At 40.6% G+C, this 19,485-nt stretch overlaps 1 protein-coding gene across 1 annotated transcript; it reads left to right on the top strand.

Annotated features, from left to right (window-relative positions):
• The first annotated feature begins 4,801 nt into the window (after positions 1 to 4,801).
• Positions 4,802 to 8,707, top strand: LOC106586121 (twist-related protein 2). The gene is made up of 2 exons (XM_014173002.3): positions 4,802 to 5,525; positions 8,173 to 8,707. The coding sequence occupies exon 1, from the start codon at positions 5,006 to 5,008 to the stop codon at positions 5,492 to 5,494; it is 489 nt and encodes a 162-aa protein (XP_014028477.1). The 5' UTR covers positions 4,802 to 5,005; the 3' UTR covers positions 5,495 to 5,525; positions 8,173 to 8,707.
• Positions 8,708 to 19,485: the final 10,778 nt, after the last annotated feature.

Genomic DNA, 19,485 nt, shown 5'->3' with positions numbered 1-19,485 from the left:
GCTGTTTCTCTGCTGAAGACCTTTTGTTCATCTTGGTATGAAACACATGCTCTCCCTCACTCTCTCTCACACACCGTGACACATACACACTCGTGCATGCACCCGCGTGCACACACACACGCACACATAAACACACATACACACACACTGGGCCCTCATCTGACTACACTTTAGATCCACTTGCCTAGATCCTTTGGGGTATGATTTGTAAGGTTTGCGGTCCAAACACCGAGTTAACCATTTCTGGCATGCACATGGACAGTAAAATTCAACTCATCACAGAACGAGCGCCCCAACAACTAATCTCATTCATAACCTTTCGTAACAGTTCCCTAACCTTTGTCAGATCTGAAGGGGCCGAACCGGCGCCCATCGATTTGCCTTTTTAGGCAGACGCTTCATAAAAGCATTGACTGATGCCGCACATGCCGGGTCATATTTTTCTTTTCTCTTTCCCACCTCTCCCCCGGCCACTCGTTCTCTATTTATTACCCTGGTCTGAAGTCAGCATGCTGCATGCGGAGGATGTGTGTCGATTGATGTGACAGGCCTCTGTAGAAAGGATCTGGGCTTTTTAAGGGAAGGCCGGGCCCATGTGGAGGTGATTTGGAGGTGTCAGGGAGATATTAATGCATCATCCTGCCTGGGTGAAATACAGCCCCGAGCTCATCTTTGATCTGATGTGGGTCATCTCACACACACACACACACACACATGCATGCAGACAAGCACACACGCGCATGCAGACACACACACAGACACACTCTCTCTCCCTCTCTGACAAGCTGTGGCTTCTATGCTTCGTGCCAGGGCGCTGGGGCCAGAAGTATCCTAAATTACCCCTTCTACTCTGGTTGGGCCCTGCATGGAATACATGTGCAGGATGCTCTACCTGTTAATCCCCTGGGATTCTGAAGGAAGGCATGGCTCATGGCTACAGGCCATAGGGATTCTGTCTGAGACTCGCTCAGATTTTTTCCACAACCGCTATTTTTATTGAAATTGTAAATTTCCTTTTATTCATTAGATCTGAAACAACAATCAGTGATGAGTTCAAAGGGTGTAATCTGTGAAAATCTATGTAAATCTTCATAATCTGAGAAATGAAAATGTTTGCTAGTTAATCATGAGGGGATATGTCTGAAAACTGAGATACCATGCTTGTAGGGATACAATTCCCAAAGCATGTTGTACTTACAAGTGAACAGGAGAGAATCACCCCCCGCGCTTAGCAGGATAGGCATCAATCTAACAAGTGTATTACAACATGAAGTATAAGCAAATTAAATGGTGCAGAAGAATGTACTTTAATAACCTATTTGTCTGGAAATGTGTGTTTACATATTGACTTGGGTCATATGTAGCCTAAACTGTGCTTGAATTGAGTGAAACATCATATTATTTTTACTGGGAAGGTTGCACGGTGAAGAAAATTAGATTTGGCCCAGGACCATATTGCATAGCACAGTCACTGTGGAAGATCAACCTCTTACTCTCCATCTCTGACCCCACTCCCCTGGCCAAACTGCCCTCCAGCATTAACCTGCAGACGTGGAGCAAAGGGTCTTGGGGGTATAATCAGGGGGGAGTGAGCGTGTGTGTTTGTTGGTCTTTTAAGTGCTGCCATGTCTATTGATGGTTTATTCCTTTTTCTAGACTGTTAAGAAGGTGGATTACACATGTAAAATATTACATATTTCTTTAAACCCAAGATATCCTCAGCTTCAATTACTAGTGACCAAACTTCTACCTTTTTTGAGACTTTCCAGAGTCGGTTTTGGGGACTCTGGATGCGGGTAAAAGCTGTGTGACATGCAATATTACCATCCCAGTCAAAGAGATACACCAGACCTGGCACTGAGATGGCTGTACAGGCAGGAACCTGTGAGGGGCTGCCAGAATATGTCCTCACACCAGGATCATGTACATGTGTTCAAATAATTGTGCAACTTCTAAAATTGCTCTCTGCAAAAATACATCTGAGTTCCGCTTATTTTCAGTAAGCTAAAGTAACAAATAAGCCTACAGTAAATGCATTAGGCCTACATATTTGTAGGTTATTAATATATGCAAACACATGTAAACCTATATACAGTGCCTTTAGAAAGTATTCAAACCCCTTGACTTTTTCCGCATTTTGTTGTGTTATAGCCTGAATTTAAAATGGATTAAATTGAGAATTTGTGTCACTAGTGGAATAATGTTTTTAGAAATGTTTACAAATTCATAAAAAATGAAAAGCTGAAATGTCTTGAGTCAATAAATATTCAACCCCTTTGTTATGGCAAGCCGAAATAAGTTCATGAGTAAACGTTTGCTTAACAAGTCACATAATAAGTTGCATGCACTCACTCTGTGAAATAATAGTGTTTTGACATGACTTTTGAATGACTACCTCATCTCTGTATCCCACAGATATAATTATGCTTGAGGTCCCTCAGTTGAGCAGTGAATTTCAAACAGATTCAACCACAAAGAACAATTATTCGCAAAGAAGAGCACATAATTGGTACAGTAGATGGATTTTTAAAAAATGAGGCAGACACTGAATATCCCTTTGAGCATAGTGAAGTTATTAATTACAATTTGGATGGTGTATCAATACACCCAGTCACTACAAACATACAAGCGTCTTTCCTAACTCAGAAGGCCAGAGAGGAAGGAAACCGCTCAGGGATTTCACAATGAGGCCAATGGTGACTTTAAAACAGTTACAGAGTTTAATGGCTGTGGTTAGAGAACACTGAGGATGGATCAACAACATTGTAGTTACTCCACAATAACCTAATTGACAGAGTGAAAGGAAGGAAGCATGTACAGAAGAAATATATTCCAAAACATCCATCCTGTTTGCAATAAGGCACTAAAGTAAAACTGCAAAAGATGTGTCAAAGAAATTAACTTTGTGTCCTGAATACAAAGCATTATGTTAGGGGCAAATCCAACACAACACATCAATGAGTATCACTCTTCATATTTTCAAGCATGGTGGTAGCTGCATCCTGTTATGGGTATGTTTGTCATCTGCAAGGACTAGGGAGTTTTTTTAGGATGAAAAGAAACGTAATATAGCTAGGCACAGGCAAAATCCTAGAGGAAAACCTGGTTCAGTCTGCATTCCAACAGACACTGGGAGATGAATTCACCTTTCAGCAGAACAATAACGTAAAGCATAAGGCCAAATATACACTGGAGTTGCTTACCAAGAAGACATTGAATGTTCCCGAGTGGCCTAGTTACAGTTTTTACTTAAATTGGCGTGAAATCTATTGCAAGACTTGAAAAAGCTGTATAGCAATGATCAACAACCAACTTGACAGAGCTTGTAGAATTTTTAAATAACAATTTTAAAATATTGTACAAGCCAGGTGTGAAAAGCTGAATTCAGGCTGTAACACATCAACATGTGGAATAAGTCAAGGGATATGTTATAATTTCTGAAGGCACTGTAACTATTTTGACAGTAGGCTTATATTGGTCTACCGGGATGCTGTAAAACGCATTTTCAAGTGTTGTTTATAAAGTTAATTTTAAACAGATATCGAGGTACAGTATTTGAGTTCATAGAATTTATAAGAATAAAATTGCACAAAATAAAATCTTCCATCTGGGTGAATTTTCTCACTTGTTATTTATTACATTCCTTCACATATTCTTCCAAGGAATTTAACCCATGCCAGTATTTAACTATGAGGAAGGATTTCCATTAATTATATCTAAATACTACAGATCATTTTAGATAAAGGTAAAACACATACACAGTGGGATTTTACTCCAATGTTAAATGTAGACGTCAGCTGACTCGGAAAAACGGAGCATTTTGGCCGCAGGCAATTCGAGAAATCACACACTGTTGGAGAATGGGGCCGTTAATACGAGCCAACTGCGCACTGTTATGTGTAGAAAACATGACATCACACATCAGGAGGTGGAACTTTGACAAAACGCATGCTGGAGGCATCCAGAGAAACATGAGAACTTTTCGGTTAGTTTAAGCTTTCTTCCTGTTTGACTTCCACATTATGAAAACTGGGAAAGCATACCGACATTTGATTAGATTAGGGAACAAGAGTATATATATATCCCCCTGTCTGCATAGGGTAGGTATTTTTTATGTATTACAATACGGTATGTTAAAACTACGCTCACTAACAAAATGTTTACTGAATTTATAGACTAGAATAAAATAGGAATTTCATTTTATAAATGCACAGTAGGCTATTAGGCCTACTAAGACGCATAGTAGAGAGACCGCAACTATATAGATTTTTCAGATTACATATAGGCCCAGCCTATTTATATTTTGGTTATTACATTGGCTTATATTTATCATGTATTATATTCATCATGAAGATGTCGCTATTGTACTAAAATAGTCAATACGGGATTAAATGGGTATTGTTTATGATTATCAAATTATAAAACAACACACTTCATAATATGAATCATGCATTTATTAAAGGCCTAATAATCATGCTATATTTGTTGATTTTTTTTAAAGGGTCTATTAGTTATTGTCTATTTCATACCAATTATGGAAGAGGTAGGCTAGAACATGAATTATTACAAATAATAATAATAGGTCTTATTGTTACTTTTGTCATTCATATTTGATTGTTTTGACATGATTCTGTTCTGAGGTCCTGGGCTGCTATAATATAGCTATGGAGTGTAACATAAGACTGGTCCCTCCTGTTTATTAGCTGGCCAATCAGAGCCCGATACTGCCTCCCTCTTCACTAGACAACTATTTAGCATCTGAAACTGGGATAAAGTTTCCCCCTAAAAAATTGGGGAAAAACTTCCTGCGAGAGAAGGACTATCTCAAGCGTAGGTTTGAAAGTATCCTACTCCCAAAACGGTGAGAAAATAATATTCTTAGAGTAAGACATTCTTTAAAACTTCTTTCTGTAGGTGTCGGCATATTCTGATATATTTTGTAACCACAGTTTCAAAAGTGGAGACCGTTTTTTCTTTGCTATCCTTGCATTTCTTTTAACGAGAAATGGAAGAGGGCTCAAGTTCTCCCGTCTCCCCAATGGATAGCCTACTGACCAGTGAGGATGAGTTGGACAGGCAACAGAAAAGATTTGGAAGGAAGAGGAGACACAGTAAAAAGTCGAGCGAGGACAGCTGTCCGGGTAACGTGAAACCGGGCAAAAAACCGAGTCCGAGCAGCAGCACTCAGTCCTACGAGGAGTTGCAGAACCAGCGGTGCCTGGCCAACGTCAGGGAGAGGCAAAGGACACAGTCGCTCAACGAAGCCTTCTCGTCTTTACGCAAAATCATCCCCACGCTACCCTCGGATAAACTGAGCAAGATCCAGACACTAAAACTGGCCTCCAGATACATAGACTTCCTCTATCAGGTGCTACAAAGCGACGAGATGGACAACAAGATGTCGAGCTGCAGCTATGTTGCGCACGAGAGACTCAGTTACGCTTTCTCCGTGTGGCGGATGGAGGGCGCGTGGTCAATGTCTGCATCTCATTAGCATCCAAAGCCCTTCACTCAATGCCAAAGCGGTAGGTGGTACTATATCAGCGTTACCTCTCATGCGAAAACAAGAAAGAAAACATTTTGCTAGTCCGAAATTATTGTTATTAGTAGTAGGCTATTATGCATAAAGGCCGTGAACATAAGAGTAGGGCATCTTAGGGCAAACATAAGAACCTGACATAGTTTGTAGGTTGTTAATGATCCTGAAAAAATATGTTGAGGCTTTAGTGAAAAGTCAGCGTCAGGTCAACTATTGCACAAATGATCTGAAAGCGAAACAATTTCCCCTTTACTAGAGTGAATTAGGAATGAAATAAGTGTAGCTTATCCAATTACTCAGTTAATGTTCATGATAGTCATCTGGGTAGCCTTATACAAATAACATTCTTTAACATCCATGTCATGGCATCTGCAACTTGCAAACATTTCACCAGTACGCGCGCACTTGGGGTCTGGCGCGCAGAAGCGCATGTGGATGACCTGAGCACGAGCCAGGTTAATACACAGTTAGACAAGTTCTCCATCAGCATTGCCTGACAACACCACTGCTAAGTGAGAAGAAGAAAATAGCCCTTCTGAAATGTTAGTGAGGGTCGTTGAACACTTAATTTACAATGAGAATATGGATGCTGTTTGATTATAGACATGGGAAGTTGGTGTTCTGAATGTAGCCAAAATAATGTTTTTGGAACATGTTTTATTTGCCAAACACTGAGGTAGCAACCAAAGACGACTATAAAATATGCTTCACTGACACTGGGGGGAGTGAAATGGTTGAAACGTCAGGGTTGTTTCTTGCTGTGAGTGGCATGACAGGTCGAAAACACAATAAACTCTGCAGTCAAATGTCAGTCAAGCATTTAATCCTTGTCCGTTTTTAACGACTTTTTAAGATGCGAGGCCTCTGAGGCCTATGGCAGATAGAGGGGTAGGCCGCATCAAAACGCAGCAGCCTTGAACAGCCTACCACCAACCACGGGTAATTCACATTCACAATGGAGCGCTTTCCTGTATGGAGACGGCAGGAATAGCAACGCTCGACTTGGGCCGGAGAGTTCAAACCAGCGTTGTATTAAAGATGCGAGAGCATTGGGCATAGTGGGTATACTGGCGGCAAGTCAAAAATGGATACGGTCTTTTGAGAGTTTCTACTCCCCTTATCGCTGCACAGCGTTACCCAACCACTGTGCGTCTTTGAGCTGTGAAGCAAGCCATTGAAACTCATTTATGCATGCTACAAAACCATCTGATAGTGCATTTGTTTTCTTGTCTAGTGCCATTGGCTTAGGCCTAATTTAATTGTAGTAGCCTAGTCTAATTCTAATGTACAGTTTTGTACAGTGGAGAGCCTTGCAATTTGCATAGGCCAATATGTTAAAACAAATGTAGGCTGCTACAAAACAAATAGAGGAAAATTCTTAATATGCCTACATCTTTTTAACATATTAGCTATACGTCTTTTTAACAGATTAGCTACCGGCCAAAATAGTATTTATGCTCTGAATAGTAGCCCACCAATTGTAAGTAGGTTATTGATGTCTTGGAACAGAAGTTAAACATTTATTCCGTGAAAGAAACATTTACAGTTAAATAAAGCCTGATTTTGGTTTGTTTAGTTCCCATGGACTGGTACCATGAAGTTTACACACCGCCCACTCGTATAAAACAGATCTTCTGTAAAGAGGACAAATAAACTACACTATGGTGATTTGCGCACTGTACATTTAAAGGTGGCCTTTCTCGAACTAAACCTGACGTCTTTTCCGTATCCAATTCTGCTGTTTTGGGTTTCATTAGTCTGTGTGGAATGGCAAAGAAAAGTAAGTGAGAAAGCTCGTCTTAAAATGTATTTGTTATCGTTAAACGACATTATAAAATAAATATCGACAATGTATGCGGCTGAAATCATGAGGCCTATATTAGTCTACTCGTAATTATACTAGTGACACGTGCATTGTGCTATTTGATCATGTAATCAGCATTGCTGGTTTTTCTTCAACTAAATCAAACAAATCCAAATGTATTTAACCCCAAAATATCTGAATATCAAATTGTAGTCTACTAATATTTACTAAACGAATTCAAGAAACAAAACGGCCATCTAAAATCGAATAGGCCTACAAACATAATTGCTGCATTTAAGCTTTGCCTCGTAAATCACAGCAAGGAACTGTAATCTTAGTAGTAGACTACTATGAATTTAGAAATGTGCATTTACATAGGCTACATTATGAATAATATTACTGCATAAATATTTCAATATTCACTCATCCATATAAATGAAAACATCCTAAAACTGACAGGTGCTCATATCCCTTAAGTCTGTTTGGCCTGCTCATATATTTTCCAGTGATGCAATTACATAGGCCACTGTGGTTTATGCATCACATTTAAAATGAAATCCCTTTCCGTTGTTGACATATGGTTTCACTCAGGGCCAAATCATTAATTGATGACTTCCCATGCCAGTGATCGTGTGCCACCCTTAAGGCCAATAGGCAACGCACTGTGTCATGGCTAGCCTATACACTCTCTTTCAGGAATTAAGTGCAATAAAGCTATGCATGTAATGCATTAGTAATAATCCTGTTGCTTGATAACGTATATGCATTGCAATCTGTAATATTGGTAATTGGCGCTAACATTTTGACGTTTTCTTTCTTTCCCTGATAGACTGTTTACTTCTACAAAGTATGAAGACACCAAAGGATCTATTTGAAGAACCCACGAACCTCAGAAACATGGCCAAGAGGTATAATGTGGCGCACAACTCTCCTGGAGTGCTTTGAGTGCAATTACCTAACACTTGGAACAGTGTGAGAAGGAGTGAAGATAACCCTGAAAAGTTACATACTCAGACAGTGTTGTAAGACTCTTCTCGTGTCTACTGCTGGCGCATTATCACGTTGTTTTAATGTCGGAATGGTGATGATAGTAGGAAAAAACATATTTTATCTTTTTGGGGAAATTATATTTCGTTCTGTTTGTAAAATCTCAAAATAGAAGTATATATAAATGTTTCGAATTGTACATAGGCCTACCTGTATGTATATTCAGCTTGTAAAGGGACCAATGCAATTTAGAATACGTTCTTGAAGTACGCTGCATGGATTTTTCCAGATTTGACTTATAAGCAAGTCTTTCAACTCTGTCCAATGTACATTTTTTTTAAACTTATTTATTAAAACACGTATTTTTGAACAATGTAGTTGAGCCTTTTGATGTATGTTTCCATAGAATACCATAGCATACCCATTTCAGACAGAATATGTGGTATATTATGCAACCTGTAACAAATATATATAAGGCAATGTTTATATGACTCCCTTTCAAACAGCCCCTTATTTACCACTTTTTTGTATGGTATATCCCTTTTATACATAGCAGTGGGTAACTGGCAAATTGGTAGGGGAGAAGGGTGGGTGGGTGTTGTTTATCCATGCAGGCTTTTTGCATTTCAAATCAGGGAGGTATTAAACAATGGAAGTGTTAATGAATTTCCCTGCAAAAAAAGTATAGAATCGTTCACACAGACCTGATACCTGGTATTTTGGTTACAGGGTCTGTGAAAATGCAGGAATCAATTAGGTGTTTTTGTATCCCTACCCATTTCAGATATACAAAAAAAAAACTGGTATAAAAACGCAGGCATGGGTAAAATAGTGGGATTTCGGTCTGCATGAAAAGGTTTTAATAATATAGGCTATATCCCCTCTATTTCGATGTAAATAATTCCAGTATGTCACACAGTAAAGGAATAATCTAAGATTAAATAAACTGATGAAAAACCATAGGCCTACCTTTTTTTCCCATTGGTCTTTTTCCATTTTGTTTGAGCTTTAATTTAGAAAATAATTGCATAATGAATATGTTATTCGCTGACAGTGTGTATGTACGTGTCTCTTCCACGTTTTCTCCAGATAATCTCATAGACTAGGCAAAAACAAACACCCCTTTCACTGCTTATTGTAAGATTTTATTTAGGTTTTCTTTCCCCGCTCTTGTTGTGGAAAGAAATCACCAGCTAAAAGCCGTCATAAAACCGCAGGGCTTCATTAACAGTGGGGGAAATTCGAGCCAGTTTCAAACCAAAGGCATGTAAAAGGGTTATCCGCCTTAATAACAACGTAATAATTTAAATAGTGATGCCTTGAGGGGAATTCTTTAATGAGCAAGGGACCCCGAACAACCGCAGATATAACGACAATAACTATCGCCCAGCTTTTAACTACCGGGGCTAGTTAACTTTTCCTTTCAATCTAACCCCCACACCATCAAAGCATGACATTTTCGCATTACATTTTTCCAGACTTGGTGAAGATATAAATCCCCCCAAAAAGTGAAAGGACCTTATTGTCAAATATGAACACAATGCGCACACATTGGGGTCAGTCACTGTTGAGGGTTTTAGCATTCACTCCATTTTGAGAAACCGTTGTTATAATGTGGCTGCTGTTAATGTGTTGACTATTTTTGACTTGCTTGCCATTTGTGAGTATGTAGGCCTATGGTCCTTTTGAGAAAGGTGACTTCTAAAAACGTTCAATTTCCCTGCAAGCGTCTTCAGCAGATATCATGAAAAATACTTGGAAAATAGAAAACTCACCTATTGTGGTTAATGATGTTTAGGCATGTGTAAGACGAATTCCTATTTTGAAGGCTAGAAGCCTGACTGGCAGAAACATGCTCCAAAAACCTGGATAAACTTTATTAAGATGAGTGTTCAAATCCTTGTGGAGGAAATCTGGCTGCGTGTTTGAAGTGGAAGCACCTGCGATGGACTGTAATATATATCATCCAGTGGTGATGCTCTTGGAGGCTGCAGTAGGCTAGCCTATAGTCTACTCAAATAGGAAGCTGTGGCGTGAAGTCACATAGGCCTAGGCTATTCCCCATACTCGCACCTGCACAATATCCAATAGCCCTAGGCCCACATTCATTGCACGCACCTGTTCTGATTAATTAAAGCACCAGTAAGAAAGAAGCTTTTTACAATTTTTAACATGTATTTTATCAAAATGTATATTTATCAAAATGTAAATTAACAATAGCACAGATGTTTAGCCTTCTTCTAAATAATGTTTTCTATCTTACCAAAAAGGGGTGCAACTTTCACTGGGGACAGGGGGGACATGACCCCACATTCTGAAATGGCATTTTTGCTTTTTCATTACTCTGTGATACAAAACTAGCTACATGTCATGCAGCATATGGAAATGTTTTGTAGCCTTTGTTTTGTCTCATTTCAACAGAAGTACATTTGATGATGTACCATTGCACCATTAGCTAGCTCACTAACTTTAGCTATTATTTTTGCCTCAATCACACTAGAGCTAAATCAAACAATGAAACCAGCAGCCAAACAATTGAAAATCGATATTCGGATGTTTTTTTTTCAGCGCAATGTGAGTTTTCATTAGTCAGTAAAGCAATGCAACGTTATTGATCTGTCAGTTTCCCTAGCCAACTTCCCTCCCTACTTTTCACACTGACATGGTATAAACAGCTCAACAGGCTTCACTGTCATGGGGCACAGTCAGTACACAACAATATGCTCATTATGTCTTAGCAGGATCAGATGGTGACAAGTGTCCCTCCATGGTCAGACAGCCAGGGAAGACCAGTCTCCAGAGCTCAGGTGAACTTTTAAGAATATCATAACAATCAGTGAATGGACACAAAGTTCCATCTTGAGTTGATGGGTAGGCTACAGTCTGGGATCTGGGAATAATGGTAATTCAAATTGTTGAACCATTGATTCTATTCATGGTTAATATAATGTATAAATGTACACCAATGTAATTCTTTGTCATGCCTCATCAGTGGCAGGCAGCCAGGGAAGACCGGTCTGTGATGGAGCTTAGGTGAATTTTTGCAGAAACAACACTATTTTCTCTGTGCAGCAAACAGTGGACAAGCAAGAAGCTTCAAAGATTGAAACTATTTTAAGGCAGTCTGACAAAACTCGAAAGTACATTTCCAAACTGTCTTTTCCCGATGACACAAAACATGTAAAGCTAAAATTTGAGGAAGACATGGGAGACACTATTGATGATGATGAATGGATACAGATATGTTTGAATGCCCAGTCATGTTCATATAATCTCAGACATAAATTACTGCAGTTTTAAGACCATCCATAGATAGTACTATATGCCAGTGAAACTGAATATCATCCACACAGAAATGTAATGTATCTGCTGGAGGAGTAAAACACAAGGTGACATATTTGCATATGGTATGGTCTTGTGAAGGCTGGCTGAATTCTACCAAAGTGTATGTTCATCTATTTTAGGATGTCTGCAGATTGTCCCTTCAACCTGTTTGCTTGGAAATGTTGATACTGGAGACTGTTATCAGAAGAAAGTGTGTAACCTAGCATTTACAGTGGCAAAGAAATGCATTGCCATTAATTGGAAGGTTGGTTATCCTCCCACAATGGGTGGAAGAAATGTCTATGTTATGTATCACTAGATTTGATTTATTACAAGAATAAGGGTATACTGTGCAACTTTCATAAGGTCTGAATGCTTTATATGGAATGCAGTACGACAAAATGAGTCTGTATTGAAAACATGCCCATGTCAGGGGAGATAACTATTTAGGCAATCCCTGGCTGCTGGGCTGCTCAGTCCTGGCCCTGGGTTTCTGAAATACGCTGGTTATCACTCTGGCCTTGGCCTAACACCTGAAACCAATAATGAATGTTTCACTAAGATCCTAAAGATGAGTGGGGTGTGTTGGGTTGGGCTGCTGCAGGGCCATGGACCACTAGGGGCAGGACGGGATGACCCAGCTATGTTGTGTGCAAGTAAAAAGAGCTCTACAGTACTATTAGGCCTATGATACGAATTATATGGAGGATGTACTGTTTCTGTGTGTTAATGTGTAGGTGTATGTGTGTTTTTGTAAAACTTTTGTTTTCCAAACCATTCCTTGAGAAATAAAAAAAGATGGGAAGGAAGTTGAGAGAGTTGAGTTATTGACTAGACTCGTGGGGGTCGGGCGTGCAGGCGGCTCAGTCTGGCTAGGCGGTCTGGCTGAAATTTAATATAAAGGATGTCTTAATAAAGACAATCAAGTCTTTGTACTTTATTTGTAAGAGTTGTTCATTTGTTAGGCTGTTGGTTAAATGTGCAACACAATATTGATTATTGAATTATCATTGATCTAGTTCAGTCTTATTAATAACTTAAATATATTTAATAATGTACTCCTACCTAGCTTGATGACTGGGCATTTTTGCTTACTTTATGTTGTTCTAAAAAGAGACAGCAAGAAGGGCCATGGGTCATATTAGATTGTGTAGAAATGCAGGAAATTAGCTTTAGATGCCCCCCAAAATGGGAGGACCAAGTGACATTGATTAAACCCTGGAACAAGTCAGGCATGGGAGTTTAAGGAATAGAAGAGTTTATAGATGGATAACCTATATCCAAGTAGCCTCTATGCACTTTATATCTTGCAAGTGTGGAACTAATCTTGGCATAGGCCTACGTGTAGGCAGGCTATAACTAGGCCTATTAGTTTGTCACAAAATTATTTTTCAACATTACTTTAGATTAAATAAAATATATTTTTTTGATCATTTATTTAATTAGTAAGGCTATTTCCTTGCACTAAAAAGTTGAACTAATCAAATTCAGGAAAGTTAGGCATTGATGTAAATGAGAGCAATAGGACAGGGCTGTCTTGTTGGTTGGCCTTGCATTGTAGTCATGGTTGTAATGGAAGATGTCCAGGTGGCGATATGAGTAGGCCTACGAGGACCATTTTGACCTAGTTCGGCCATCGGCAGTGATAACGGCTCATTGTCCCACGTCCTCACAGTATGGTAAATCGTAAGTGTTTCCCATAAAATCTGACGTAAAAAAATAAAAAATAAAATTGCAGCCTCAAATAGGATCTCATGTTCGGCCTGGTCGCTCAAACGCTAAGGTTACTTTACCATTTGTGGGGTTGATGCTGTATGACTTAAAGGTCCAATGCAGCCGTTTTTGTCTCAATATCAAATAATGTCTAGGTAACATTTAATTAAGTACCTTACTGTGATTATTTTCAGTTAAAATTATCAACAAGAAACAACAATTTCTTAAGAGCAATTTCTCAAGCAAGAATTTTGCTAGGACTGTCTGGGAGTGGTCTAAGTGGGGAAATGAAAAGTGAAAATGAACTGCTATTATTGGCAGAGGTTTGGAACTCTCTTTCTTAAACGGGGGGGTTCTACTAAACTAAAATATGAAATTGTTTTAAGATGGTCATACCAAGGATCATTTAGCTATTTGATTTAGAATTATAACATTTTAAATATATAAACAAATGATTTTATCAGACATTGAATTTGCCCATAGAAACACATTGAATAATAGATTCATACATTGAAAAGGAAGTTGTTTTAAAGGGTCTGTCCTTTATCTGAGAGGTATAAGAAAGATAAGGATTTTTTTAAACCTATATTTAACCAAAACATTTTTGCACAAAACACTTCCATACACACTCTTGGCCTTCTCTCAACCAGCTTCATGAGGTAGTCACCTGGAAATCATTTCAATTAACAGGCGTGCCTTGTTAAAAGTTAATTTGTGGAATTTCTTTCCTTCTTAATGTGTTTGAGCCAATCAGTTGTGTTGTGACAAGGTAGGGATGGTATACAGAAGATAGGCATATTTGGTAAAAGACCAAGTCCATATTATGGCAAGAACATCTCAAATAAGCAAAGAGAAATGACAGTCCATCATTACTTTAAGACATGAAGGACAGTCAATGTGGAACATTTCAAGAACTTTGAAAGTTTCTTTAAGTGCAGACGCAAAACCCGTCAAGCGGCATGATGAAACTGGCTCTCATGAGGACCGCCACAGGAAAGGAAGACCCAGAGTTACCTCTGCTGCAGAGGATAAGTTCATTAGAGTTACCAGCCTCAGAAATTGCAGCCCAAATAAATGCTTCACAGAGTTCAAGTAACAGACACATCTCAACATCATCTGTTCAGAGGAGACTGTGTGAATCAGGCCTTCATGGTTGAATTGCTGCAAAGAAACCACTACTAAAGGACACCAATAATAAGAAGAGACTTGTTTGGGCCAAGAAACACGAGCAATGGACATTAGACCGGTGGAAATCTGTCCTCTGGTCTGATGAGTCAAAATTTTAGATTTTTGGTTCCTACCGCCGTGTATTTGTATTCCATTACATTACATTACATTTAAGTCATTTAGCAGACGCTCTTATCCAGAGCGACTTACAAAATGGTGCATTCACCTTATGATATCCAGTGGAACAACCACTTTACAATAGTGCATCTAAATCTTTTAAGGGGGGGGGGGGGGTTAGAAGGATTACTTTATCCTATCCTAGGTATTCCTTAAAGAGGTGGGGTTTCAGGTGTCTCCGGAAGGTGGTGATTGACTCCGCTGTCCTGGCGTCGTGAGGGAGCTTGTTCCACCATTGGGGTGCCAGAGCAGCGAACAGTTTTGACTGGGCTGAGTGGGAACTGTGCTTCCTCAGAGGTAGGGGGGCCAGCAGGCCAGTGGTGGATGAACGCAGTGCCCTTGTTTGGGTGTAGGGCCTGATCAGAGCCTGAAGGTATGGAGGTGCCGTTCCCTTCACAGCTCCGTAGGCAATCACCATGGTCTTGTAGCGGATGCGAGCTTCAACTGGAAGCCAGTGGAGAGAGCGGAGGAGCGGGGTGACGTGAGAGAACTTGGGAAGGTTGAACACCAGACGGGCTGCGGCGTTCTGGATGAGTTGTAGGGGTTTAATGGCACAGGCAGGGAGCCCAGCCAACAGCGAGTTGCAGTAATCCAGACGGGAGATGACAAGTGCCTGGATTAGGACCTGCGCCGCTTCCTGTGTGAGGCAGGGTCGTACTCTGCGAATGTTGTAGAGCATGAACCTACAGGATCTGGTCACCGCCTTGATGTTAGTGGAGAACGACAGGGTGTTGTCCAGGATCACGCCAAGGTTCTTAGCACTCTGGGAGGAGGACACAAGGGAGTTGTCAACCGTGATGGCGAGATCATGGAACGGGCAGTCCTTCCCCGGGAGGAAGAGCAGCTCCGTCTTGCCGAGGTTCAGCTTGAGCTGGTGATCCGTCATCCACACTGATATGTCTGACAGACATGCAGAGATGCGATTCGCCGCCTGGTTATCAGAAGGGGGAAAGGAGAAGATTAATTGTGTGTCGTCTGCATAGCAATGATAGGAGAGACCATGTGAGGATATGACAGAGCCAAGTGACTTGGTGTATAGCGAGAATAGGAGAGGGCCTAGAACAGAGCCCTGGGGGACACCAGTGGTGAGAGCGCATGGTGCGGAGACAGATTCTCGCCACGCCACCTGGTAGGAGCGACCTGTCAGGTAGGACGCAATCCAAGCGTGGGCCGCGCCGGAGATGCCCAACTCGGAGAGGGTGGAGAGGAGGATCTGATGGTTCACAGTATCAAAGGCAGCAGATAGGTCTAGAAGGATGAGAGCAGAGGAGAGAGAGTTAGCTTTAGCAGTGCGGAGAGCCTCCGTGACACAGAGAAGAGCAGTCTCAGTTGAATGCCCACCGTGAAGCATGTAGAAGGAGGTGTGATGGTGTGTGGGTGCTTTGCTGGTGACACTGTCAGTGATTTATTTAGAATTCAAGGGACACCAAACCATTATGGCTACTTCTTAGTGGGACTATCATTTGTTTTTCAACAGGACAATGACCCAACACACCTCCAGGCTGTGTAAGGGCTATTTGACCAAGAAGGAGAGTGATGGAGTGCTGCATCAGATGACCTGGCCTCCACAATCACCCAACCTCAACCCAATTGAGATGGTTTGGCATGAGTTGGACCGCAGAGGAAAGGAAAAGCAGCCAACAAGTGCTCAGCATATGTGGGAACTCCTTCAAGACTGTTGGAAAAGCATTCCAGGTGAAGCTGGTTGAGAGAATGCCAAGAGTGTGCAAAGCTGTGATCAAGGCAAGGGTGGCTACTTTGAAGAATATCAAATATCAAATATATTTTGATTTGTTTAACACTTTTTTGCTTACTACATGATTCCATATGTGTTATTTCATCGTTTTGATGTTTTCACTATTATTCTACAATGTAGTAAAATAGTAAAAATAAAGAAAAATCCTTGAATGAGTAGCTGTTTCCGAACCTTTGACTAGTACTGTAAGTGTGTAGCCCAAGCTGTTCTGGCACTACAGACAGAAGTTGGCAGATTGGCGGAACCTACTTCAGACGAGTCCCATGACGCTTGTGGAGGACATAGAGCAACACAGAGAACACCATCATGTTCGTGAGATTCTCATCTTTCCATAGAGTCATTTTAGTTTCTAGGCCAAACCGTTTGGACGATCCAGACGTTTTTGTGAGAAGAAGGGAGCAGTGCTCGCAATAGTCTCCCACTTCTATTTTCTATTAGTTTACAATTCTAAACTTGGCAAAAAGGGAATGGGAACAATATCAAAGAAGGAACATGGCATTCTCTCGCCCTCGTTTTACAGGCCTGCTCCTGCCCATATCAAACACGTAGGTGTAGGCCTACTAGCCCACTAAACATCACAGTGCTGGGCGTGACCCAGCGAGTGGTGCTTTCCAACCCGCTGGTGCTGGATGGAGGTGAGCGCTTTTCTCCACGATGGCTTGCATAGCTGTCCATTTGTGCTCAGTTTTAATAGGCACAATATTAGTTACACCACCCCTCTCATTATTTCTATTTCTCTCACACACCTTTTCTAATTATGCAGTACAAAGAAATGTGCTCCCTGTTCACAGTGGTCTATTCCTAGGCGGAGTGTGAGTTTTAAGTTTGGGGAAGCTGACAATGTATCTTACTATCGTTTCTACCGATCTCCCGGTTATGATTTTCACATTTTCATTTTCATTTCAATAATAACGTTTCGTTTCTCAAAATCATAATCGTAGTCAAGTGGAACCATTATCATTCACAATGGATTTAAATAAAAAACTGACTTTGTTGACTGAGAAGATCAGCTTATTAGTGGTGGTGAGAAATCAGACATCCCCAAATGGGCACTTTCTTACATTTGTACGCAGCAGGCCAGTTGACTACTTCTATGCGTGCTCAGGCGCACGTTCTGTCAATATTAAGAGGACGGAGAAACCAGACACATGCTCATTGCTCACATGGAGCGCTCCAAACAAAATACAATGAAAAAATTGACAAAACTCATAAATGATGGTATGAAGTAAATAATGAATGTGTTAGAATTGCAGGGAGACAGCTCAGCGTATTCTGGAGAGAGACACGCCTATATCTTCGCCACACACCCCTACCCTTCTTCTTGTCTCAAAATGTCAAATTATACTCAAGACACATTATCTTCACACATATTTTAGATGCATTAATTTTCAATGACAGCCTCATCTCAATAATCAGCTAGGCCTATTGCAACCTATGCTGCCCAAATTGTGGGCTTCCCAACTAGGCCTACACCCTTGTGATTTGAAACAATCCATAGCTTTAAAAGAAGCGAATCATCCTCTGTGGCTAAGACATTCTAAGTCTTCTTTTTATTTTTGTATAGACAGGAGTAAATTATATAATTTTGGCAAATCTATTTCAATTTACTTCAGGCTATAATGACTACTGTTACCGAATCTTGTCCTTTGCTTAGACTACTCATCACATTAGGACTTTATTTTATTTTTAAGCCAATGCAATCAGCACCCCCTACTCAAAACATCTTCCCACGGCTATGCAACTAGGGCTCTAAAGTGCAACAAAGTATTTTGTTGTGTGACCAGGAGTTTTATTTTGGGAGCACTGTGTGCCTAGGAAAATAAATCCCAGATAACAATTGTTGTATGGGGTGGATCGACATTTACATAATGGGTACCTGATGGAAAATGGGGAAGGGTCATGCTTTTTCAATTTCAGTCAAGGGGAGGGTTTCATTTAAAAAGAAAATCTCGTCCAGGGGAGGGAAATGTAATTTGTAATTGATGAAATGTCAATATTTCTCAGTGCTTTATAATTAGTTGCTTATTAGGCTATACACTGAGTATACCAAACATAAGGAACACCTTCCTAATATTGAGTTGCACCCCCCTTTCCCCTCAGAACAAACTCATTTCGTTGGGCCATGGACTCTTCAAGGTGTCGAAGCATTCCACAGGGATGCTGGCCCATGTTGTCTTCAATGCTTCCCACAGTTGTGTCAACTTGGCTGGATGTCATTTTGGTGGTGGACCATTCTTGATACACATGGGAAACTATTGAGTGTGAAAAACCCAGCAGCGTTGCAGTTCTTGACACAAACTGGTGCACCTTGCACCTACTACCATAGCCCGTTCAAAAGGCACTTAAATATTTTGTATTGCCCATTCACCTTCTGAATGGCACACATACACAATCCATGTCTCAATTGTCTCAAGGCTTAAATATACTTATTTAACTGGTCTCCTCTCCTTCATCTACACTGATCGAAGTGGATTTAACAAGTGACATCAATAACACGGAACCCAAACCGGCTGCGCACGTGCGCCATCGTGCATACATTTATTTTGTCCCCCCACACCAAACGCGATCATGACATGCAGGTTAAAATATCAAAATAAACTATGAACCAATTACATTCATTTAGAACTGACTTCTGTTTTAGCGCGTGGCAACGCAGACGCTCGTTGGCGCGTGCGAGCAGTGTGGGTGCAATAATTGAATAATATAGATTTTTAAATTTATTTTGCAACGCTCGCGCATGCGACTCGAGCGGTGTAGTCAGCCTGTTACAGGCTGCTTTGCAAAATAACGTGAGCGCGAGCATTGAAAATAAATGTAGAAATCTATATTATTCAATTATTGCACCCACAGTGCTCGCACGCTCCAACGAGTGTCTGCGTTGCCAAGCTCTGAAATAGAAGTCAGTTCTATTTGTGACGCAGATCGTGCTGCAAGTCCTGCCTCTCCCATCTCCTCATTGGTTTATAGAAGCAGGTGACTGAAAGACGAATGAGGTCGGTGGCGGAAATGCACTTAATT

The sequence above is a fragment of the Salmo salar genome, chromosome 25, assembly GCF_965601325.2.
Source record: "Salmo salar chromosome 25, fSalSal1, whole genome shotgun sequence".
NCBI lineage: Eukaryota > Metazoa > Chordata > Actinopteri > Salmoniformes > Salmonidae > Salmo > Salmo salar.
This window is presented reverse-complemented; position numbering and strand designations above follow the sequence as displayed.